This window comes from Grampus griseus (assembly GCF_964374135.1).
Source record: "Grampus griseus genome assembly, chromosome: 11".
NCBI lineage: Eukaryota > Metazoa > Chordata > Mammalia > Artiodactyla > Delphinidae > Grampus > Grampus griseus.
The window spans coordinates 36,424,006-36,450,067 of record NC_139005.1 but is presented as its reverse complement, the minus strand read 5'-3'; the positions used below and the strand labels follow the sequence as shown (position 1 = coordinate 36,450,067).

Sequence of the window (26,062 nt, the reverse complement as noted above, 5' to 3'; positions counted from 1 at the left end):
ATTAGCAGGAGATAACATATTGTACATTTTAAGTCAGAAGAGGCAACAACAAAGCCTGCAAATACACTGCTTCATAAACTATTTCAGAGTATACTTTTCCTACCTCCATGACAATGATAAAAGCCAGCTTAGCTGCAATCACATGCCAATAATAGATGTTGTGTTTATACTCTTGTGGGTGTCCAGGAGGGTACCGGAAATCACGATACCTGGAAATGAGATGGAGACATTTCAGGAGATAATTCTTTCTGATCAAATGCTGTAAACAAGGGCCCATTAAAAAAGGTCATACTTCATGCAACATTCTTTTAAATTGGACGTCATATAAATTTTCTCTAAGAGTGTTTGTTTGTTTTTTGGCCACGCCACATGGCATGGCTTGCGGAATCTCAGTTCCCTGACCAGGGACTGAACCCGGGACCACGGAAGTGAAAGCGTGGAATCCTGACTACTAGGCCAGCAGGGAACTCCCAAGTTTTCTCCAAGAGTTTAATTTGATGACAAAACCCTGAAATAACTACTCCAGTAATACTTCATTTAACTTACAAGAGGAAGATGATGGTAATGATGGATTCCATCTTTGTAAAAAAGAACAAAAATATTTTAAATTTTATCCCTGCTTCCTCAAAAGAGTATAACTAAAACAAGTTAGCATATTTTCAGAAACATGCTTATAAATTTATTTATATAATGGTGTCATCAGGGTTCATTCAGCTATGGGGCTATCTCTCTCTACAGAGAATACTAACCTACTTTTTATAATTTTCTTACTTAATTTCCTTGTTGTCAGACATCATATTGCTACTGCTGTTAGTGTATTTCCCTCAGGTAGCACATCTCTCATTTTCTGCCTGTAACCTCTTAGACCTAGTTTAATTACTCTTTAGAACTATGTAAAGTACGAGTAACCAGATTCAATGAGGGATTCTGAAGAGGCTTTACTATGTGTCACTTGGAAACATTTATCTGGGGCTTATCTCTGGTTTCTTGGTTGTGTTGTTGAGAATGTGAATCAGAGAAGGCTTTGAGGAGTTGAACTAAATGAATTTTAAAGCCTCCTTTAGGTTTAAGACTTTGATTGAAAACACACACACACACACACAACTCTACGACATGCAGTCAACAAACTTTTCAGTTAGTAACTCAGTTGACAAAACTAAGTGTACACTGTCCACAGTTGATCTTACTAGCCATTACTATTAGTGCACAGAGCTTTGGAACACTTTTAGAGAACACTGCTAGGCCAGGCTGAGGTATTTACATTTTTGTCTTTGCATTGCTTTGTTAAGTGATGGTACATACTAGTTTGTCATCATTCAGTACCATCAGGTTGTGCTTGAATAACACATTAGTCATAACAACTGAATTATCTTGCTTTTTGGAACTCTTAGAGTTTCTTCAGTTCTAAGATATAGGACTTTCCCCCTGGATCAGTCTTCCTGTAATCATTTGAAACTCTCATTTAAAAACCTTGCCTTATGGTTTGGCTTGAAAGTTCTAACCCTAGTCTGTATTAACTTTTATATCCCATCCTTTTTAAAGTCTGATTGAAAAGAAAGCTAGGAAAAAAACATCTTTAGCAATTTTATTTAAATGATACCAAATAGAATTATATTACAATAAAAGTCCTTTAAAAGATGAAGTGCATTTTTAAACACTTATAAGCAGAACTTGCCTGCATGTGGTATAGTCACCAAGCTCAGTGTACGGATTTTCCTTGCTTTTGCTTTTAAAGTCGGCAACGTTGAAGTAGGAGAGAGTGTTGTTGATGTATCCCTGCATGGTGTAGTGTGGGTGGTCCCCATAGGGCGGGACGGAGAAGGACCAGTAATACACCAGGCGGGGGATCATGTCTGATGTGAAAGCAATGATCATGGCCTATGTTGGGAAGAAAACAGTAAAGGGGGTATTAATTGAGAGCCTTTATAGCTAAGGTTAACCGACATGCCAGAATTACATTTTCATCAGTTGATTTTTTTTTAAATTAAAGACTCAGAAACCTTAATTCTTCCCTGTCAAATGGATATAGGTAGTGAGTATCCTAAAGTCTTTGAGCAGCTGCTTTAAAGTAAAATAGTTCCTTTGCTTTTGGTCTTTAAGGGAATGTCCAGAAGTCTACCTGCAGTTCAAAAGCAAAGGCCTGATAGTTGCCTATTATGTGTCTTAAGTACAGTAAGAATAATTGTAGACTGGGGTATTGTGGACAACTCAAGAGCTGCTTGCATATGTTATTTGTAAATTATATTTTAAAAAATTAGAATATAATGAAATTCAATCAACCTTGGAGCACTATTTGATATAATTTAATCTTTTAGGATTTAGAAGTCCCTTTTGTATGCGTCATACTAAGGTCAATATTATGAAAATAGGTTGGCTTTATATGATTCCTTTGTAGATAAATAATTGAGAAAAAGCTACTTTTTTATCACTTACCTCTTAAAAATAGAATACTAACTGCATAATATCTATTTTCCTTCAACTTCATACTTTTTCCCTATAGTATCTTGACTTGGTTAGACAAGTCAAACCATAGTCTGATTTAAACACTCAGTACATACTTATGTCTGTTGCTTTATTAGACAGCAAGAACTGTTACTTTAATAAAATGTAGTAACAAGAAATTGTATTGGGATTGTTCTATTCATACAGTCAAGCAATGGTATCTATTTTGTTAGACCTAGTGTCTAAGCCTCTAAACTTCCAAAAGGTTAAATAGATAGTTAAAAACACTGTAAATTATCAAATAACATAAAGAGAGTTTAGTGTGTTCCCAGATTAAAGAAATAAATATGGGTCAGTCTTAAACCAGAGTCTATGCCAGGCAGACATTTATTAGGATCTAAAGCTATTATGAATTACATGAATTTCCTCCAAAATTCTTTAATTTGGGCTTTAATCTCTCAATGTGTAAAACTGGTTTGAAGGAAGGAGAAAGTAAAGAATATTCTTCAATCCAAATTCTATGTGAATAAACAAAGCTAAATGTTTCAGTCATTCACTGAAGCAAAAGAAAAGACATGTTTTTTGCACAACACGATCTTAATAGTATTCATCTGAACATATGATTTAGACACAGTGAGACCACAGGCCAATAAACAAGGTCTCAGGTAAAGCAAGAAAAACAACTGAGGGGCTTTTCTACTGCAAAATCCCCCCCCCCACTAGAACCAGCTTTGTCATTTCCTCTGATGTGGAGTCTCTCTGGGTGTGTGTAGCCTTGCCTGTCAGTGGTGGTAGTGGTGGTGGTGAAAGACAAGAATATTTTACTCTTCCTAGATTTCAATAGATTAAAATTGCCTGTTATCATTTAACTCAACTTTAGCTTTTTATAGAATCACCTGCAGATGTGCTTCAAGGAGCTACAAAAATTCCAACAAGGAAGATAATTCTATTGACTTCTGACAAGATACTTTTTCCTCCTGAATTGAGCTGCTTTGAGACACACTGCAAGAATACAAATAAATGCAGTGTGCTTCATTTTCCATGCTGTCCCAAACACAATTTTCCATTTATATCAAAATAAATTAAAATAGGTCTTCAGTAGCAGATGCTCTGGCATGATACAACAATGTCAATTCAGCTTATTTATTGAACCAGCAGCTTTAGAACGAATGATTTTATACCAGACTCCTGCCTGATGCCCTTTCATATCCCTGGTGGCTGTTCTCTTCTTCCTGCTTCCTAAAAGTTCTATTATGGGAAGCTAGCTATTGTTGTGCACATGAGATTGGCAAGGCACAAATTAGGTATGTGAGGGGATAATATACATGTTTCATTCTTACAGAATTATACGCAAACATGAAGAGGAGCTGCGTCTTGGAAGCTGAACAAATTTTAATATGGAAAAAAGGATTGTCCATAGTTTAATAGATGATCGAATAAGCAATTTTTCTAGGGTATAATAAAACAATGCCCGAGTTATAAGAAAAAACATCCACTGAATGAGAACAGTAGCACCAATTAGTGGGCATGTGTGTGCCTGTGTGTGCACACGTCTTAGAGACACAGCCAATACTCCATCTGCGCTAGCGGCGTGGAGCCATGCTGGGGGCACGAGGAAAAGGTGCCTCATACGATCAGACCAGGACGCTTGAGTAATGGGGAGTAGAAGTCAATTGAATTTTCTGGTTTGCTGAAGGTCAAACAAAAATGCTTTTAGTTTCAAACCTTGTTGCTAAAAATTTCAAGCACACAAGTCCACGTTCCTGCCCGGCTTCGTGTCGTATAGCACATTGAACATGACAGATGCGTACTTTTATGACTGTGGCGCTTGAAAGGCCTCGCTGTCATGTTTCTGAACATCAGCCTACGTTTCACAGCACAGTGGATGCTGAAGGTGGGGACTAGCTGGGTGTGTGGAAACTGACATAATCTAGCGGTTGCTTTGTGTGTGATTTGCCAACTTTCTCCAAAAAGGAGGGACAGCATGCAATCCAGATAAATTGAGGGTTCTTGGGGGGGTGACAGCTGGGTTCCAGATAACTTGTCTTATTGTGTAAAACTGTGACCATGGTCCACACAGTGACACACTGTAAAATTCTTGTGCCTCTAGTTTTGACACCTGGCAAGGTCTACATTGTCACTGTGAATGATGATGTGGAATGAAGGTGATAACAAAGCTGCTAACATTCCATGAGGACCAGGCTCTGTGCATTCCATGCACTAACTCACTGAATTCCCTAAGCCCCCTTTGTGGTATATAATAGTCTGAAAATATGTAATAGGGAATTACGCGATTTACAAACGATAAAATGAAGCTCTGAAGGGTTAAGTCTTGGCCCAAGATCGTGCAGTTGGGAAGCTGCAGTGCTGGGAGGCACAGCTCAGGCACTGCGGACTCCGTTCTGTTTCTACAAGTGCTCGTGGGAAAAGGTGGCGGATGCAGGGTAAGTGTGACTTGATTAAGAAGTTGTTAAAACTGGGATATTGCTTCGGTGGGGACTGTAACCTGGGAGTGAAATGGGCAGTGAAATAAGGGAGGAAATAGCCCTGGTTGTACGGGCATTTCTAGGGAAGGCGGTTCCCTGATGGGCTGGCATGGGAATCGCTCTGCTTGCCCGCCCCCTGTTGGCCAGTGAGGGCAGGGGTGGGAAAAGAGAGAGACTGTTCAGACTGGTCCATAACCAGTACAGGTTGTAAACAACTGCGTTCTATTCCCTCATCACTCAGACACATGCAGGGCGTGAGGATGCTTAGCTTATGACCAACAGTGGGTAGGAAAGACCACGGGTGGTGTGAGGAGAGATGAGACGTGCCCTAAATCTGCCTCCTCAAGGAACCTCTGCCCCTGGGCACGAGGAAGGCAAGGAACGGCTGGGAATGCACAAAGCGTTTATACTTCATCATCAAATAGTTCCTATTTTCAATTCGTCGTCTGGAATATACAGTAGAATATGGTGGCATGATTGTTATTATTTTAGGGTCTTCAAACTCTAAATGGATTGATTTCTATCTCCATTATAAAAGCACTGTTGGGTAACTCCTTTTATAGTCATGTGAGGATTAAAATAGTACTTACTGTTAATACTATTACCATGTTTCTGTTGAATAAAAACTAGCAAATGAGCAACAATAGCTTAATGGTCACTATCCTTAGCAGCTGCCTCTGTAAGAGGTCTTGTAATTCACCAGTAATAATACATAATGTACAATAAACAAAATACATTAAAAAATAACAATTACAGTTATAGCAACTATGTTGTTTATATGAATGACAGTATTAGCATCTTCCTCCCGTATCATGAAATACCAAACACTGGATTCCTTAGGAAGCAACCCTAATGCATTTTTGGACTTTCCAAGGTCTTTACCCTGTGAAGCCTATTTACTCACATTGGTCACCACAGCCAGAATTGCTATTCCTTGCATGATGGGCTGCCATGCTCCGATGTCCTGGGCTTTTTCTGGCACCATGCGTCTATACTGGGTAGTCAGTTTCCACGCGTCCACTCTTATTTCCAATATATTGTTCACCAGAGCCAACAGAGGGGCCAGTGGAAAAGAGGCCACAAATAAGGTGACGAACCCAAACTGAATAACTGTCAATGGAAGGGACATACATCATGGAGTGGTGGATGGATGGAAGGACAACACATATTCCTTTACTCTTATTAAGAAAGAGAAAGGCAAACAGTGAGCTACATCCCAAAGAGAAAAGACATTCGTGGTAATAATAATGTTCAACAGTGAAAGAATCCAAACAAAAGACAAATATAAAACCTCTGGAGAGAAGACTAATGATAGCCTGTTTCTTTCACATATATACACTTCATAGGAATAACATATTTAAAAATCTTTAATCAACCACAGTTATTTGCTAGTAATAAACTTGGGATACTCTAAGCATATTCTTCATTCTCAGTGTAGAAGTAACAGAATGTTGGAAGAGGATTTGTGATTTAGGGTTAAAAAACGGAAAAGGAATATTGTGGAAATACCTAACGAGCTAAAAAGAAATAAGAAATGTACCGAATGTAAATTTGGGAAGCCTATGTTTGGAGAATGCTGGAGGAAATATGCTGAAAATAAGCAAATGCACAAGCTCCCCTGAGTCTGTGAATGCAAGTGCAGCACATTCAGAGAATTTGGTATATTATTACAAATGATGGAAATGTATGCAGTAAGTGTCTTAATAAGTCAAAATATAATCCTTTCTCAGGAACTTTTATTTCGATATTGTTGCAGTCTATGCGGTCACAGTAAGTCAAAATTGGGGTGGTGGCTTAGAAGTTCTTTCCCTTTGTCTGTAATTTACGTGGCTTCGCTACAGATGGGGCAGCAGAGATCTGGGGGAAGCTGTACCGCGGGAAGGTAGGGTTAGCTATGATAAGGCCAGAGATCTAAAGAAGTTTCACACCCTTCTCTCCTAACTGGCAGACCTTTCAAGTGAACTAGCATAGGGATGTAACTAAGACAGTGGATCAGAGGAAAAGGGCCCTAAGCAGGCCCTTTAGGGCTATTGCTCAGCCAAGGGGCAGGGATCACTCCGGCCAGGAAGGGCAAGACTCTGGAGGCGGTGGCTGGGTAGGAGAAGCTGGCAATCGCTTCTGATATGAGAGGCCAGAAAGTGCCACAGAAAAGCAGTCAGGGTTGGAAAGATCTGGCCAGTCTACAGGCCAGGCAGGAGCCGCTGTATTCAGAGAAATCACACAGGCAAGGACCAGAGTTTGTGACGTTATAGAGTCAGCAGCATGTCACCGAGCACTGATGTCAACATCTGTGTCCATGATTCACCCAACCCTAAATGAAGTCCTCCACCTCCAGGGGCCAGGCAGGTAACAGAAATGTGTGGAATGGGTACAGTAACTGGCAAACTGGCAAGTGGATGTCCTAATGGAAGGAACTGCTCAGAGGCACCATATTGGAACGAGGGCCCAGGGCTGCCAGATCTCCTTACTATTGAAGAGAAGCCAGAAATTAGGACTTTATTAGCAGTAAAGCCAGTTAAAAATCCAGAGGAGAAAAGATACCATTCATAAAGACAACAAAGGCACAGACTGTTTAGAAATAAATTAGTGAGAAATGTTAAGATGGTTATGATAATTGACTTAAAAAAATAAAGAACAACAAATAATGATGAATGAATGGACGCACCATATTGTTAACTGGGAAGACTCAAGTTTGGGGACATGTCAGATTTTTTTCTCCAAAATAAAGTTTAGAATTTGAATGCAAATTTAGTTAATAATCCCAAGTGGATTTAAGAAAAAAAGCTGAAAGGTGATGCTAAAGTTCTTCAAGAAATATATACAAGTACACAAGTGAAATAATGAGGAGGGATGTTTAAAGTGACAGTGTTAGGGATATTTCTGAAAAAGGATAAAATGGGACCAGCTCTAAGACATATTAATGTGTATTATATTGCTATGGTAACAGTTCAGAACTAGTGCATTAATAGATAGTATGAATTAAATAGATTTCAAGAACAGATGCAGATATTCATGGGATTTTAGTATATTATAAAAATGATGTTTCAAATCAGTGGATTCAAGTAATGGAGTAATTAGCTAAATCATTAGAAGAGCTGGTATGGAGTCCTCACTTTTGATATCAAAATAAATTCGATGCATTAAACATTTTTAATTAAAGCACCAGAAAAAAACCAGCATGGTATAATCTGCTCTGATATTCAAGTGAGAAGAACTTTCTAAACAACTTTTGAAACCAAGAACAAAAACAAAGGCCTATCAGCTCAGCAAGGCAAAAAAACATCCATTGTGAAAACAAAAACAACCCTTGCCTGAAACTTTCTCATGACCCTGAATTGCTCTCTGATCCTTTCTATGCTTTCTTCTTCACTTTAAAGTCAAGTTTCTTGAAATTCACCTGCGCTGATGATTTCTCCATCACTCAAAGCTCTGCAGCCTCTGTGGCCCTCACCACTGCACTCCTCTTGCTAACTCTGTTGGTGGCTGCACATGCCAAAGCCAAATGTACTTTTCAGTCCTTGTTTATTTGATTACTAGGCAGCTTCCCCCCGCCCCCCGCAGTGCCCCCCACCCCGCCCCCTGCCCCCTCCCAGCAGCTTTTGATATGGCCAAATATTTTCCTCTCTGTGGAATGTTTTTCGCCCTTGATTTGTTTATTTAAATAGTTTTAAAAAGCCAAGGTAGAAGTGTGTGTGTACACACACACACACACACACACACACACACAGAGAGATATAAATTTTTAAAGATATCTAACTATAGTGCTTCTTGTATTTTTTCCCACAGTCCCGGCCATTAAGGGGACTTTATTAGCTCTTGCTTTTTTGCCTCCCCCTACCCCTTTGCATTATGCTCCGTTAGTCAATATTTGAATCCCTTTCAAGCAAGTTGATAGCCTTCTCTGCTAGTTTTCTCTCAACTGTTCTGCTATTCTCCTTTCTCTTTGGGGATTTTTCTTCTCCCATTTACCCTTTAAACGCCCCTTTCCCCAGGGCTTCATCATCAACTCTCTGCCTAGCATGCCCGAATCACCCACATGGTCTCACCCCTAGCTCCTCTGAGTTTCGGGAGATCCAACTTAATAACAGACATCGCCTCTCAGATGTCTCATAGAAACCTCACACTCAAAATATCCAACACAGAACCATTTCTTCAAAACCAACTCCTCTCCTTACATTCCACCCTGCATATTCACTCTCCTAGAATTTATCTTCACAATTCTATTCCTCACCTGCCATACTAGTCATCTCTTGAACACCTATCAAATCTGTCTCCTTTTCCTCAGCCCATAGCCTCTATGTAGGTGCTTACCACTTGTTGTGTGGGTTACCTGGTGTAGCCCCCCCTGAAATACCCTCTCCCCACCAAATGCAGGCCCCACCCAAAATATTATCTTCATTCTGCTACCAGAATAATCTGACCTTCTTGGACATAAACACAATGCAATTCTCTTGCTTACAAATATTCCAAAGTATCCCTGTTTCTTTAAGGATAAGTTCAAGTCTCCTGGTTAAGCACACAAGACCCACCATGATACAGCCCTTGCTTACCTGATATCCCCCCTATGGATCCTTTGTTCTAGCCATCCTTTGTTTACTTGCCGCTCTCTAAACTTGCCAAGCTGTTTCATGCCCTTGTACTTGAAATTGCACCCAGCTCTCTGCGTGAAATGTCCATCACCTCTATCACACTTTAGCTAGCTACCTTCCATTCACCCTTCAAAACCCAGTTTAGATATCACCTGCTCTAGGAAGTCTCATTTGTGTTCACCTGCTTAGCAATCCACCAAGTACTCACCATCCATTGCTTGGCCCTGGGAGGCCAGACACCAAGTCTTAACTTTTCTTGGTATCCCCAGCAACTGATACAGTGTTTGGCAGAGCAGTTGCTCAATCGTTGTTAGATGGATGGATGGATGAATGAATAAATGAGTAAAGAGATGAGAGGCCTACAAATCCTCGCCAGTCACCTAGTTGCCATTTTGGAAAGTTCATCCTGCAAAGATGAGGAAATGTCGATGCAGGTGGTGGGAAGAAATAGAGCAGAGATGGGGGAGTGGGGGAAGACAGGCCTGGTCCTGGAGAGTGCAGAGGAGGCCTGGGAGGGTGTAGCACTGGAGAGAGAGGGAAAGAGAGGGGTAGGTGCAAGGAGATGTTAAAGAACAAGTGGTATTAATTACAGTAAATTAAATGGAGAAAATTATATATGAAGGTGAGATCAAGTGAACATGCAAGGGTGAAAGAGGCAGTACCAGAGACAAGCAGGGCCCACTTCATCACATTACTGCATTTCATCTGGAGCACCCGCCCACTGGGAAGGCATCATCAAGTTCTCGAGAGACTGGTGTTTGTGCTGTACGGTGCTCTACGTACAAAACGGTATCCTGTGGCTTTTCAGATTTTAAGACTGACAGACTATTTCTCTTAGGCCCCAAGTCTAAGTTCTCAGAAGTCAGGACCATACACCTGGGGAGGCAATTCTGGTTAACAACCCAGGCTTACTCTAATAATCTCAAAGGATGGTGGGGAATTCACTAAACAAAATAAAGAAATTTCACTCAAAACACATATGCCCCTACAGAACCTGGCGGGGGCTGCTGGGGCAATGCCACTGTAAACTCAACCAACAGTTGTATTTGGGTGTGTTGGGACTCCAAGCTCAAGTCACTTAAATATTTATGAGGGTCCAGGCAGTGGTGTCCCAGCTGAGCACTGAAAGATGTAAAGGCCTGAGTGCTAAATTCCAACAGGACCAGTCTAGCCAGGGAGAGAGGCATGCACACACATACCATCAAGACAAGAGTCAAGTGCTATTGATGGCTAGAGAAGAGAGCAGAAACTGTGTGAAAAGTTGAGGGTTCCTGCTGAGGCTAGCTAGGAACTCTTCCAGGTAGAAAAGAAGGGAAAGGGTTTTCAGGCAGAGGGGAGTTGGAGTTCCCTCCACGGGGCAGAGGGGACCAGAGCTGGTGGCTGGGTGCAAGGCCTAACTATGTAAGGGTGGAAGTCTCCAGTGCTGTCTGTCAAAAGATGTTTCCCTTCAGTAGCCAAGATGCAGAATTAAAAAGGTAGATGGTGCTGTCATTAACGAATACAGGGAAAATTGGAAGGAGGAAACTGTGGGGATGAGCTCACCCCCAAAGGCACCCTATGTTTATTTTAGAGGAACAAAAATAATTCAAAAGGCATTTGGAAATTCTATCTCCCACAAACCAAAAGAACAAAACATAGATTTCACTCTGGTGTTGAATACAGAATAACAGACTGCCTACTCTCAGAAACTGATTGATTTTTCTAATTCATTAAGGATTATTTGGATAATAGGAAAACAATTTAATAAATTTAAAAAACTGGGGGAGGGATAAATTAGGAGTTTGGGATTAGCAGATAAAAGCTATTATATATAAAATAGATAAACAACAAGGTCCTACTGTATAGCACAAGAACTATATTCAATATCCTGTAATAAACCATAATGGAAAAGAAAAAAATTTTTTTTAATCTCTCTATAACCACTGTTATTCCATCCTTTCTTATAGGGTAGTGTGAGGCTGAATTATTTTATTATTATTATTTTTAAATATAGTTCCCTGTGCTAAAGATTAGGACCTTGTTGTTTATTTTATATAAAGTATCAATAGTATGGATCTGTTAATCCCAAACTCCTAATTTATCCTTCCCCCACTTTCCTCTTTGGTAACAATAATTTTGTTTTCTATGTCTGTGAGTCTGTTTCTGTGTTGTAAGTAAGTTCATTTGTATCATCTTTCTAGATTCTACATATAAGTGATATCACATTATATTTGTCTTTCTCCATCTGACTTATTTCACTTAGTCTGCTAATCTCTAGGTCCATCCATGTGAGGCCAAATTATTTAGTTGGTAATTATTTTAATGAGACTATGAAATTCTACAAGTCCTATCAATTTCTCCCCAAAGCATGACTATATAACTTTTCCTTTCAATACCATTTATTTGACTAAACACAGTAAAAATAACTTTTCCAAGTTTTTTTTTTGTGTTAAAATAACAAATGATATTCTGCCACAGAATGCTGTTATTATTAATGCTGATAATAGCTCCAATAAGAAATATTTACAATTATGTCTCATTTTGGAATAACAGGTAATTGTCTTATAGTTCTTTTAAAAATAAACAGAATAAATAAATAAACATAGCTTCTACATTATTTACTGCAGCTACACCCTTAATGGAACCTGGTCACGAAACATAACAAAAGCAAAAATGAAATTCAAATAGACTCCCGGCCGCAAAGCATTGTTGACTGAAGAAGCTACAAGATGAACCTTTCACTCACTGAAGGAAGCAGGTGCGTTTCCATGTATAATGTATATTTTTAAAAGCAATTATTTTGTATATAGAATGTGATTTAATAAAAACCTCCCTCTATCTGCAGACTGACAAACAGGAACCACAAAGGGGTGTCTCTACAAATACACAAACCCCCATGCATAAATGCAAAGCCTGTCAAAATCCTTTCCTGTTCTCCTAAGCTTAAAAAACTGTAATTCAACACAGTGGTGAGCTGAAAGGGCACAGATACAAAACATGTCTATTGTTAGCCTTCTATTAGATAAAAGTGTGTCATGCATAATAGAAAAGATGGTGTTTCCTATGGAAATCTATTTTGAGATGCATCCATTTAAAGGCAACTGAGAGCTCAAAATCAAGTTCAACTGAAGAGAAACAGAGCCCAAGTAAATACTACAGAAATGCACAAAGACATTCGAGAAGGAGGAGACCTGTGCTAAATCTTAATTCCAGGCCAACAAAATAGTTCCGAATTCAAGCCAGTGATTTGCCCTGAGGTCATTCAAGGAGCCAGGCAGAAACCACTGGCCAGAAGACATAGATATAATGTCAAAGGCAAGTGTGAGATGTGGAGGAGGGGGGGACCCTGTGACCCTTGCTCCCACGGGCTTTCTGCACAGGCTTGCTTATACGACTGTTCAGAAGGGTATTGGCCAGCAGCTGTGCTGCATGGACTCCAGCCCAGGCTGAGTCACATCTAATAATAGCTCTGAGTTCGTTCTTAGACAACATGGTTAGAATCCTCCAACAATCAACGGTGAAGACATACCTCGATTAATATTCCATTTCATTGCTGGGTAATAAATCTTCAGCTTTGCACAACATAAATGTTGACAAAGATACACACAGTCACCTTATTTGAAAGCCTGATTGTATAATTTTATCTAGTGGAGAAAAACGGACTCCTCTTCATTTCAACAGGCTAGATAATTATCCGGCTCTATAATCGATGCTTTTGGAATCCAAAACATGTTCCAGTATAATTCATATCACCCAAAATCTCATTAGCGACTTACTCATTTCAAGGTATTCATAAAATAATCCCAGTTTGCCCATGGGCTGCAGATGGTAGTCCTGTTCCCATCGTGGGGCTTTCTTTTCTGCTCCTGAAACTGTGCGACACCGTCCAATTAGATTCATGACCCAGCTGCCAAAAAGATCAAATTATCAATCAGAATATTGTCAGACCAAGGGCATAAAAGTATTACTGATGTTTCGAGCTGAACACATCATCTTCCCAAGAATTTAATTTCTTGTTTTCATGCTCAATTTCTTTTTATTTTTGCCTCCCTACCCCAAAATATTTTGAAAAATAGTATTGACTACATACCTGGCTTTATCCAAATTGTAACTACTATGATTTTTCCTCCTACCTCCTTTTCATGTGGGCATTTTAATTTTTAAAAGATACTTTCCCTCATTTGATTAACTTTTTTTTTTTTTTCCCCATTTCCCTGCTATTATCGAAGATGGTCTTTCCAGACTGAAAATCACCAGAGAAAATAAACAAAGCATGGAGGCCAGTGTGGTCCGGGGCTAAGAGGAAAATAAGTCTGTTGGTGGCAGGGGGTGGAGCCTAAGAGACCACGGTGAGGATTTGGGCCGTTTTTCACTCTGAAGGAAGTGGGGAGCCACTGAGGGGCACGGAGCAGAAAAGGGACATACTTTGACACCGGATAAAACAGGTCCAAGACCCTACTTTCAGCTGAACAAATTAAAGACCAAAGGAGTGACATGCTTCCTCAAAGTCAGTGCAGAGCTTGCAGGAAACACAGCCCCAACTGGCGGCCCAGTGCTCTGCCCCCTACTGGATGCTGCTCCGCAGAGCAGCCTGGTGTCTCCTCTTGGGTTATGCATTTTTCTTTCTCAGAAGCTTGTGAGCCAAATGAAAGCGTCCCCACTTTTTTTTTTTTTTAATGTTTAGAGATACCTCTTTTTAAAAAAATTATTTATTTATGGCTGTGTTGGGTCTTCGTTTCTGTGCGAGGGCTTTTTCTCTAGTTGTGGCAAGTGGGGGCCACTCTTCATTGCGGTGCGCGGGCCTCTCACTATCGCGGCCTCTCCTGTTGCGGAGCACAGGCTCCAGACGCGCAAGCTCAGTAGTTGTGGCCCACGGGCTTAGTTGCTCTGCGGCATGGGGGATCCTCCCAGACCAGGGCTCGAACCCGTGTCCCCTGCATTAGAAGGCAGATTCTCAACCACTGTGCCACCAGGGAAGCCCCGTCCCCATTTTTTTAATGGCAATTTGAACTGAAAAGAAATCGGAAACAGTTGGCAGTGAAACAAGGTGTGCACCTGTAGCCTACAGGGCTGTTGTCCCGAAGCAACAGCTGGCTTGTGGTTTACTTGTCGACTTCATCAGAAGACGCACAACAACTACAAACAACTTAGCATCTGGCTAAGCTCCAGCTGACGACACAGCACGTTTGTGTGGATTTCACTGTAAAGACCACTGTATACATTGCACATGAACATGCGTGTGTACACACACGCATACACACAGTGTTAAGAGGGGAATTAAAAATAGCTGACCATGGGCTTCCCCGCTGGCGCAGTGGTTGGGGGTCCGCCTGCCGATGCTGGGGACGCGGGTTCGTGCCCCGGTCCGGGAGGGTCCCACATGCCGCGGAGCGGCTGGGCCCGTGAGCCATGGCCGCTGAGCCTGCGCGTCCAGAGCCTGTGCTCCGTAGCGGGAGGGGCCGCAACGGTGAGGGGCCCGCGTACCACCAAAAAAAAAAAAAAAAAAAAAACTGACCACGATGGGTTGCCCGTTGCTACTGATCTCAGTGTTAACTGTTCACTGACCACTCCCCCAAGGTTTGCTAAGGGGAGATTTCTCTACAGTAAAACATGGTCCTGGCTTCACAATCTTTCCCCACTTCTTTCTTCTATGACATTAGGGGAATAGCAGGAGGCTGTGGAAGTGGAGGGGATATGGACTCAGACACCCCTGCATCGGAATCCACACTTCATTGCTTATTCGTTATTTAACTTCAGTCAAAGTTCACATAAAATGGGGTGATAAAACCTACACTGCCCAGGGTTGTTATCAGTATTAAATGATTCAGAACAGGTGAGGTATTTAGGAAACTTCCTAACACATCAAAATCCCCTGTGTGGGATCATCTTTTGACCAACACAGCCTAACTGGCTGAGGCCAACAGTAAATGCAGCCTAAGTGACTCAGCATCTTGACTCGGATCTCACTCCAGCACTTACAAGAATGATGTGGAACGCTTGTTGCCTGGTGCTCCTTCCTAGGCCACAACCCAGAGCTCTGTGATCAGTCAAGTCTGAGGTTTGGCCAGGAATCCGCAGTTTTACAGACGTTCCAGGGGCCTTGTCGTGCACATGGCACCAAGGACTGCACACATCCATCACCCATCGTGACACCCAAACTCAAGATCACCGGTTTCTACTGGTTTACTTTTCACTCTGCCTCATACTTCCAGCCTCAGCCTCTTGCGGAATCCTCTCCATGCCCCAGAGAAGCAGGTCTTTTACTATCGGGGACCCAAACCCATGATGACTTGGATTCAGGATGAAACTTCTGTCCTGGCAGCCACTTGCATGACTAACTCATCTGGTACTTGTTTCTTGTACCATACTGCCTGCCTCCCCCCGCCACCAATCATATTAGGTCAAATGAGAAGAAATGACTAGCTTGCTTTTCTGATCTTCGACTCTGAGCCTCTTGTTCAGTCTGAGTTGAACCACTCATCTGTAGCAGGAAATCTTGGGTTGCAGTCCATTCATCACTGCCCTTGGCCTTTTGCATATTCTATTGGGTTATGACTCTAGTACAGGGATATCAGCCTGACTGCACATGAGAATCACATACAGAACTTTAAAAAAGTGCAGACACTGGATACTTCTTCCCCTGGCCAAGGCTGGAAGCTTTCTCCCTCTACCAGGGGTTACAAAATAATTTTCTTAGCAATTGACCACGCGTATTAGTGTAACAGTATCATAACAAATTGCTCTTTACTGAGTACTTATTATGTGTAAAGCATGGTGTGAAGCCCTTTACACCCCATTTTGTCTTTGTCTCCTCATTATCATATTTAATCCACATACTAATCACCATTTCTGTTTAGGACATTGCCACTGGCTAATTTTGAATACAAGCATCCTTCACCATCTGAATCTATTTTGCTCCTGAGTTTACTGTTCCTGAATTTTAAGACCGAGTGTGTAGAGTGAGGGATCCCTGCATTTCCGATTCTCTTATTGTACGTCTCTGATTCATTCTCTAGCCAAATCATATCTTGAGAAGAGACATTTCCTCTTGTTAAGAGTTTACTTTTGCTTATTATCTGAATAGCGAATATTCATTGAGGAAAATATAGAAAACATATAAAGAAGAAAATTACAGCCACCCATTATCTAAACAGCAAAGGACAATGCTAAGGCATTTTGGATATTTAACTCTATTTTTCTTAACATTTTATCATAAAATTTCTCCAGAGCAAGAGGCTTAATACAGGAGTTGTACTAGCCTTTTTGTCAAGTACAGAATAAAATTCCCAGGCATGCCCCAACTATCAAAAAAGTGAGGCTAGGAAGGCCAAAGGGCTCTAAGCTTCTTCTCAGGGTCCAACAAACAATTCTATTAATTTACTGATGTTTGTATTTGAAGCGTATGAGTCACTCATTCACTCAGTTGGCTCTTACTGAAGACCTACTAAATGCCAGGTGCTGACCCAGGTGCTGGAGAGACCCCCCCCCCCCCACCTCCACAGATGGAGCCTGGATCACAGCACCACATGGCCTTCATTTGCTCTGAGAATCCTAGTCAAGGACCCCAAGTGGAGTTGGGGGTGGAGGCAGGTGAGTATATGGTGAAATTCATTTCACTATGTTCCTTTTGACATATTTAAATGGTGTGAAAATAGCTACTAAATTTTATAAGTTTTCTTTTCCCTTCCTATGTATTATTGGGATGGGTGTAGTTTGGGGTAGCAAAAGTAACTGATATATCTTTAGTATGTTAAAAGTTTGTATGAAAAAGTAGGAAGGAAACTGGCACCTTTACAAAGAGCAGAAGCAGTGATGGGAAGAACCCAACCCACTCTCTAATTTGCCTAACATTTAGCGCAGGTGTCCCCAACCCCCGGGCCATGGACTGGTACTGGAGCGCTGATTTAGTGCTCCGAGTTTTCAAACAAGGCTAGTAGTAGAAATATCTGAAGGCGAAGTTCAGATCACTGGAACTTGCAACAATGTGCTTACCTGAAGTGAACAGACCACAGATACTATAATACATCCTTTGTTTTTAAATATTTCATGTGAACAAGTTTCATTTTGGATGAATTTCTCAGTGAGTACCCGTTTAGGAAACATACTCTTCCCCTTGATTGTTTAAATTAGAAAATAGCTCACTGACAACAAATTATTCATAAAAATTTAGTGTTAAATAGTTAACCTATTTCCTTCAGAAAATGCTTTTTTTTTTTTTTGGTAATGAGTTAATAAGCCTTTCCTCTATTTGATATATTTATTTTCACATAGAAACATAGTATTATTTGCACATGACCTACTTTTACTCATTGGGAAAAACCTAACTGTGAGCCCAAGGTAAGGGCTGTCTACTGCACAGCAGGGCAAAAAAATATTCATTTCACAGCTAAGATCAGAATCTTTTTTTGAGGGGGACGGTTTGAAGTGGGGAAAAGGGAGATGTCTTTGTTTACAGACAGACACTGATAATTCTCACTGAAGATGGAGGATAAAGCCCTGGTGAAGAAATGTGGAAGGACACACGGAAACCCAGAGGGTTCTGTTCTACAAAAACAGAAAGAAAAAAAAAGAATTTAACTGCTCTACAAAGAGAATGAACAGAAACTTGGTAATGAGGGAGAGAGAAGAAAGGTTAGGGGAGGGAAGAGAAAGAATGAGAAGGAAGTTGGACGTGACGGGAGGCAGACGGGGCGGAATGGCAGGATTCTGGAGCCTACAAAGAAGGGTGATAAGTAAACAACAACAGCAGCAAAATTCCCAGGTGTATAGTGGGATAAGGGACTAAAAAGATGGAGGTTGTGCGTTTCGAAATTCAAGTTGTTTGAGTTTCTCTTCCATGCCCCAAAACATCAGCAAGTCCTGCTCGTGTGAGTGGTTTTGCAGGTCACTGAGAAGGCTGCGCTCTGGTTCAGGCTGGCAGGGGCAGAAAGTACAGGAGAGGGAGGCAAGACAGAAGAGAGATCAACAGTTTCGTGAGAACAGAAACTCAGAGCCAGAAATTATCTTGAAAGGTTAATGTAGTAGGCAGAAAAACGGTCCCCCCAAAGATGTCCATATGCTAATACCCAGAACATACGAATTACGGTTGCAGATGCAGTTAAGGTTGATAATCAGCTGACTCTAACAGAGACGAGCCTGGATTATCCAGGTGGGCCCAGTGTAATCAAAGGGTCATTAAAAGTGGAAGACGGAGGCAGAAGAGAAGGGAGGAGTGATGGAGGCAGCTGTGACCACAGAAAAGAGTCACAGACCTGCAATCTTGCTGGCTGTGAGATGGAGAAAGGAAGTCACGGACCAAGGGATGCGGGTGGCCTCTAGGAGCTAGAAAAGGCAAAGATACAGATTACCACAGAGCCTGAAGGAAACAGCCCTGCCAGCACCTTGACTTTAGCCCAGTGAGACCTCTGCAGACTTCTGAGTTCCAGAACCACAAGACAGTAAATTCGTTGTTGTTTTGTGGGGCTTCTTCCCCCTATTTTCTTCCTATTGCCATTGAGTTTGGGGATACTTGTTGAAGCAGCAATAGAACACTAATACAATAAGCTCCTTGAAATATGCAGAAATTGCAGATGGCACTGGAATTGTCCACTCTGATATGGGATCGGACTTATGCGAAAATTAAAAGGATGGGGTGACCTCAGCTAACATCTGTTCCTCTCATTTCTAGGAAAAGAACAGTAAGTCAAAACGTTTGTAGTTATTTTAGACATCCGTCTCTCAACATGCTATGTAACCTGGTGCCTTAGGACCATAAGAGAACCTCTGTTCTTCAAAGCACGTGGGTTTGGAGCCATGGGGTTTTACATTTGAACCCCACAGTAGCCTCTTATTGGCTACATGAACTTGGGCAAATCACTTAACCTCATTAAAACACAGATTCTTCATTTGCAAAAGGGAGGTAAAAGTAAGGATTGTTTGCATGATTAAATGACAGGGATAAATAAAGCACTTAATACAGTGACTGGCACATACTAGAACTCAGCAAGTTACTATTACTGATTTTTAAATGCATGTATAAAAGGAGGAGAGAGTTGTAAGAAGTTGTGGAAAAACTTAGTTCAAAGCTCCAACAAGAGCCATCTCTCAAAGGGCTATGATCCAACAGCCACCAACAATGGGCTAATAGGAAAAAACTACAGCAGATGGGGATTTTTGTTCAATATAAAGAAGGAGGTTTTAAAATATAATTATTAAACACTGGATACATGTACCCTGTTGGTTGGATCATCTTATCTGGAGACCTTTAATAAGCAGAGGGTCTACTCCATTTTAGAGGTGGCTGCATGCAGCTAGACATGCAGGGAAATGACTTGGATGGGTGGGCCATTCTATCCCTAAGATCACACAACTCGGTACTCACGGAAGTAACACCTCTTGTATGTTATTCCAGATCGCTTTTCCTCCCATGATGATTATGAGCTGTGTTGTCAGCTCAAGGAGACAGCCACCTGGGTCACACTGAAATATTAAAAAGAAAGTCCTATTTAAATGGGTCTAACATGAAAAAGTCATTCATTTTATTTTTTCTGGTATTCTTGTTTAGGCTAAAAAAAAAATCTAAGGAATGTACAATGAAGAAACTCTTCATTGAGCAACTGAGAGAAAACATGGGACAGCTTAACTTGTCAAGAGAACACAATTCTACAGTCACACCTCTTCATTTCTGTATTTTCCGAGCCAATAAACTGGGTCTCCTGGATAGCCCACAAATTTGCCCTTAAAGAATGCGATGTAGAAACACGAAGAGTAGTAGTTGACAAACTGGAATAAGAACATCTTCATGGTTAGGCTGTTCTCATAGTCAGTCTGGGTCCTTGGGAGTTCTGTAGTTAAAAGAAATGTTAAGATTTTAAAATTGTGAACAGCTTTGAGACGGTAATCAAAGACACTGATACATGAGTTAACATGATTAAAAAAAATACAATTCACAGTTTCCACTTCAGCTGTTTTGAATTTCTTAATATAGCTACTATGTTAATTCCAAGTTTACACATTGTTGTAAGAGTTTCTCCCCCATGAACACAATGTCCCACAAGGCAGAAAACAGTCAACTTTTCCTTAAAATTTATAAGCACAATGATATCAAATAGGCAAGAACTGTCTTCTTTCAACGTAAGACAGAAAATTAAAGTTGAACAGCCTGCTAAATGATATTCTCTTGTCCTCCTGAACTGCAATAAGGTAGGCCTGTTGAAGAAAACAAACAAAACACGGGGCAACTTGCTAGAAGCATCTGGGGAAGACAAAACAGGTCATCCTTCTAGTTTAGAATTTAAATCTGTCTTATCATTTTCAGAAGATGACCACTCCAAAGATGACCATTTGGAGAATGACCCAGCCAAATGCAGCATGTGGGAAGCACTTAACTTTGGCTACTAAGCAGCTGCCTGGGATACAAGCCAGAGAGAAGAAACCTTTATTATAAAAGCCAGAGCTGATGAGAATGGAGCTATATTAATATGAACAGCGTGGGGGGAAGACACGTAACACTGTGATTGCTTGTCCTCTCAGCAATGCAGGAGCAGATCTGCCACTGGAACCATGACCCTCTTCCACTTGTTTGCAATAAAGAGACCATTTACTTTCAACAATAGGGTACATGATCTAATGTAACTGAAAATATTATTCAGCACTGATCTGTTTACATAGAGCTTGGGCTTTATAATGATCGTCTTTGCTTTGTCCCTTTTACTAATGCAAAGCAGGAGATAATTCATTTCTCGTACAGGCTGGAGAAAATATGTTTACACTTGAAAGTTTCTAAAAATGGTAACATACTGGAATTGAAATGCCTAAAACGTACAGTCTCTATTTTTACCTGATTCTAAAAATGGCTTAGACATCACGCTATATATATAGCAGGACCTTACCAAAGTTAGTAATCATGATTGCCACTTTCTCATATATGATGTTCAGGATCATGATGATGATAAAGCTGATGAGGGAAGCGGTGATGGACGTGGCCATCTGTGGAGTCAGATACTTCTGGATTGGGTCTGTTCCATTAAGGTTTTTGGGAAGTTTTGCAGAAAATACAATGAACACTGAGAGCCTGTAGACGATGATGCCGATAACTGAAGCAATGATCAAAAGGATCTGAAAACACAATAAACACAGCAGCATGAGACTCACAAATGGTTATACTTTTACACTTAAAAACTGGCCCCATGCTCAAATGGACAACATGCATTGTGAAGTGATGTAAATCTCACATAAATGCCACAAGAGAGGTGAAAATCAAGCACGTTAAATTTCAAAGAAAGGAGAAGAAATGATGGCAGTCAAAAGAACTGGTGCGGGCTTCCCTGGTGGCGCAGCGGTTGAGACTCTGCCTGCCGATGCAGGGGACACGGGTTCGTGCCCCGGTCCGGGAAGATCCCACATGCCGCGGAGTGGCTGGGCCCGTGAGCCATGGCCGCTGAGCCTGCGCGTCCGGAGCCTGTGCTCCGCAACGGGAGAGGCCACAGCAGTGAGAGGCCCGTGTACCTCAAAAAAAAAAAAAAAAAAAAAAAGAGTTGGTGCACCCACTAATGGAAGATATTAACAGCAGGAGCAGCTGTGAGCAGGGAATGAGAGGGTCTGTGGGAACTCTGTACTTCCTGTGAATTTTTCTGTAAATCCAAAAGTGCTCTAAAAAAGAAGGCCTAATAAAAAGAGGGGGGGAGAGAGAGAGAGGGAGAGAGGGAGGGAGAGGGGGGAGAGAGAGAGAGAGAGAGAGAGAGAGAGAGAGAGAGAGAGGGAGAGGGAGAGGGAGAGGGAGAGGGAGAGAGCGAGAGAGAGCGAGAGAGAGCGAGAGAGAGAGAGAGAGAGAGAGAGAGAGAGAGAGATGGAGAGAGAGAGAGAGAGAGAGAGAGATGGAGAGGGAGGGAGGGAGGGAGGGAGAGGGAGAGAGAGAGAGAGAGAATCTTCAGATGGGGTAAAAATGGAGTAATTGGTAGCATGTTCTGGTAGAAGAAAAAAGTCTGTGATAGCAGAACCAGTGAAAACATCCCTTTGTAGAATAATAATTATGGAATTATTTAGGTTATGAATGAGTGGGTTTTGCTCATTTGTAATCCATTAAGAGGATGTTTCCTTCCAACAGAGCACCTATTACTGACTCAGGGGTCAGCATGTGCTGGCTGTTGTCTTCGTTCCCGCAGCTGAGGAGATTCTGAACAGGACCAGTGAAGCTGCAGAGACGCCCCAAGGTCACTATTGGAAATGGCAGCAGGCAGGTCTCTGACGATAAACGCTTCACACACTTTTCGTACTCGGATCTTGAGACCTTAAACTGGCAGTTACTTATACCTGCACTTGCACAGGATTCATTTTCCTTGTCTACTGTAGTTTTGACTGCATAGCCCCAAGGTCAGTGGGGGGTGTGTAAAACATAATCTGCGTGTGACTGGTAGGGTTTCACTTCCTTACTAGGCAGGTTTTCTCTGGCCACTGAACAAGGTACATCAAAGGTCCCATTTTTAAACTGCTTTCCTTACATCTACCTTCTTGGACACACTCCAGAAGCATGTATTCAATGTCTCCGATGGCTCGTGATGACTGCCGTGATAGAGAAAGCTACAAAGAATATGAATTTCAGTACCAAGCAAATCACGTCATGTTGTTTACAGTCACAGAGGGAGGCTGGTTGCCACCTGCGGAGGGCAGTAGAGGGAGTGATCCACAAGCATGGCCGGACTTCTGCGTTCGAATCCCAGCTCCACCGCTAGCTGGGGGGACCTTGTGCAAATTACTTAGCCTTTGGGGGTTTCAATTTCCTCACCCATATAATGAGGGGATAGTAAAAGCAACTGATTTATAGGATTATTGTGAGGCTTCAATGAGTTACTACAGGTAAAAACAATTAGGACATTAAGCCCTAGCACATGAAAAGTACTATCTAAATATTAGCTATGATTATGGTGACCAAAGTGTTAAAAAGATGTCTTTCTTACTTTTTAAGCTATCAGTTTGTAGAGAAAGCATTATATTTGCTCCTTTAATCTCTCTCATTGTCTCCTTTTCTTCACAGTTAAGGCTTCATACTTGTGAAAGGAATGACACTGTGTGTGTGTGTGTGTGTGTGTGTGTGTGTGTGTGTATGATTAGATGTGAAAATTAATTAAGGCTGAGAAAAATGTATTAGAGAAGGTATATCGAGTCTTCCTCTCATCATAACACATACAGGCCATTTAAATATTGATAGTATATACATATTTTAAAACTCTGCTACTAATTTTTTAAATTACATATTAAGTAATCATAATAGGTAAGATTCTTTAATGCTTACTATTGCTTCAGCACACATATATTTTTTAAATCCTCACAACCATCCTGTGAGGTAGGTAGTATTCTCTTTTTACAGATGAGGAAATAGAGCCACACACAGATGAAGCTATTTGTCCCCAATTAAGCAACTAGTAAGTGAGAGAACTGAGATACTCAGAGTCCAAAGATACACAAACCTTTATATAGCACTGCCCCCTACGTGGCTTATGAAATGAATTCTAATTCATTTCAGAACTTTTACAAACTTGACGTGTTTCCATTTTTCTTCAGAGCACTTAATGGGTTCAATATTTCTTAGGAAACAGGAAAACTTTTCATTCTCCTTCCTCAAGTTGATTACATATCCTCTTTTCTGATCATAACTTTAATATACGCTCATTAGAGAAAATCTGAAAGTACCTGGTAGTGGACACTGATTGCTTTTGCTGCCCTGGATCTGTCCCCTGTCTTACAAGAGGACCTAGATTTTGCTTTAGGGTAAATAATCTCCCTTCTATTTTTAGTCTAGTGGTTTGGGCTCGACTGCCCCACCCTCCCCAGGGCTCCAGATGTAGATCCCAATTGGTTTGAGACAAACAGGTGTCTCATCCTATTGGCCTCAGCACCTGATTCAAGGATTGGCAAATAACCTATTAAGAACCACCAAGGGGCTTCCCTGGTAGCGCAGTGGTTGAGAGTCCGCCTGCCGATGCAGGGGACGCGGGTTCGTGCCCCGGTCCGGGAAGATCCCACATGCTGCGGAGCGGCTGGGCCCGTGAGCCATGGCCGCTGAGCCTGCGCGTCCGGAACCTGTGCTCCGCAATGGGAGAGGCCACAGCAGTGAGAGGCCCGCGTACTGCAAAAAAAAAAAAAAAAAAAAAAAAAAAAAAGAGCCACCAAGATGTGAGGAGATATGTGCTAGTGCCCATGTGAAAGACGAGCTTCCTCTGTCAACAGGGGATGCTGCTAAAAGAGACCTTTCTTGGCTTGGATGTGATGTGAGATCTGGAAAGCTGCAGCCATCTTGCACCCATGAGGGATGCCTAGAAGCACCATGCTGGGACACCACTGGACACAGAGTGAAGACAGAACAAAACCAGCCTTGACATCATCTGGGCTACAGTATCTATTCTTGACTGAAGTCATACCTCAGACATGAGATTTTCAGTTACAGGAACCAAGAAATCTCACCCATCCCCATTTTTTGGTTGTTGTTTAAACCAATTGGAGATTGATTTTCTGTCACCTACAATTGAAAGACTCCAACTATCAAAATGAAGAATAAAAATAGGAAAAAAATGCATCTATACATAGGTGTAATTCCTTCAGAACTATGCATTGTTTTCATATAAAAAATATTTCACATATTAATTTTATTCTTAAGCCTATCATAATCATGACATTTTTACATATCATAAAATATTTTCGTGGACATACTTTTTCATGGCTGCACAATTTTCTACTGTATGAAGGGTTGGAAGGAGGACATTTTGGCTGAGGTTTTATATATATAAATATAGTATGTATAATTAATATTTATATAACATTTATATATAAACAAAAATATTATATATGTATTATATATGTGTGTGTATATATATATATATATATATATATATATATGTCTGACTTTTACTTGCCATTTTGAAATACTTCCTGATTAAAAGTTTTTAAAAGCTGGCTTAGTGGATTAAAGCATATGAATATTTCTGACTTCTGACATGTGCTGCCAGGCTGCTTTCTAAGAAGGCTGGCGCAGCGTAAAAGTCCAACAGCACAGGTATGGGAGTACTATGACACTTCAGCCTTACAAACACAGAGGCTTATCACTTGACAGGTGAAAAATTGTATTTCACTGTAATGTGCACTGATTTAATTACCACTGAGGTTTGACATCTGCCACAATATTTTGTCCCTTTCTGAATGTGTATTCATCTTCTCTGCCTTCTCAGCTCCTGAGATTTTTGGTGTTGTCTTAGAAGTGCTCTGAAGTCTTTCCGTACTGAAGGAATTAACCCTTTGCCCTTTTTGTTAACAAATATTTCCTCTGGTGTTTTGTTTAAACTTAGGACACTTTTGATGTATGGAAATCTTTAAATACTTTCCTCTGAAACTTCTTCCACATCTAGAGATTGTATATTCATCAAGATTTATTTCTAGTTTTTCATGGTATTACTTTTTAAAATGTTTTTTAATGTTTCTGGAATTTATCACAGTATGTGGTTCATAGCATGATTTCAATCTTTTCTTTTTTCCCAAATAGCTAACGAGTGTTCCATTACCATTTATTGAATGATCTTTACTTATCTCCCTGATTTG

At 41.0% G+C, this 26,062-nt stretch overlaps 1 protein-coding gene across 3 annotated transcripts in view; it reads right to left on the bottom strand.

Annotated features, from left to right (window-relative positions):
* Nucleotides 1-26,062, bottom strand: part of ANO6 (anoctamin 6) — a 202,198-nt gene that overhangs the window by 12,261 nt on the left and 163,875 nt on the right. For 2 of the 3 annotated variants that reach the window (XM_082666609.1, XM_082666610.1), the window contains 7 exons: nucleotides 21,367-21,592; nucleotides 20,150-20,319; nucleotides 19,857-19,954; nucleotides 13,273-13,403; nucleotides 5,833-6,038; nucleotides 1,676-1,878; nucleotides 104-209 (listed from right to left, as the gene is read on the bottom strand). In XM_082666609.1, coding sequence (XP_082522735.1) covers nucleotides 104-209; nucleotides 1,676-1,878; nucleotides 5,833-6,038; nucleotides 13,273-13,403; nucleotides 19,857-19,954; nucleotides 20,150-20,319; nucleotides 21,367-21,592 — 1,140 coding nt within the window. Of the gene's footprint in view, nucleotides 1-103; nucleotides 210-1,675; nucleotides 1,879-5,832; nucleotides 6,039-13,272; nucleotides 13,404-19,856; nucleotides 19,955-20,149; nucleotides 20,320-21,366; nucleotides 21,593-26,062 lie in introns of those variants that run through there. The other variant, XM_082666611.1, reaches the window with a different exon arrangement.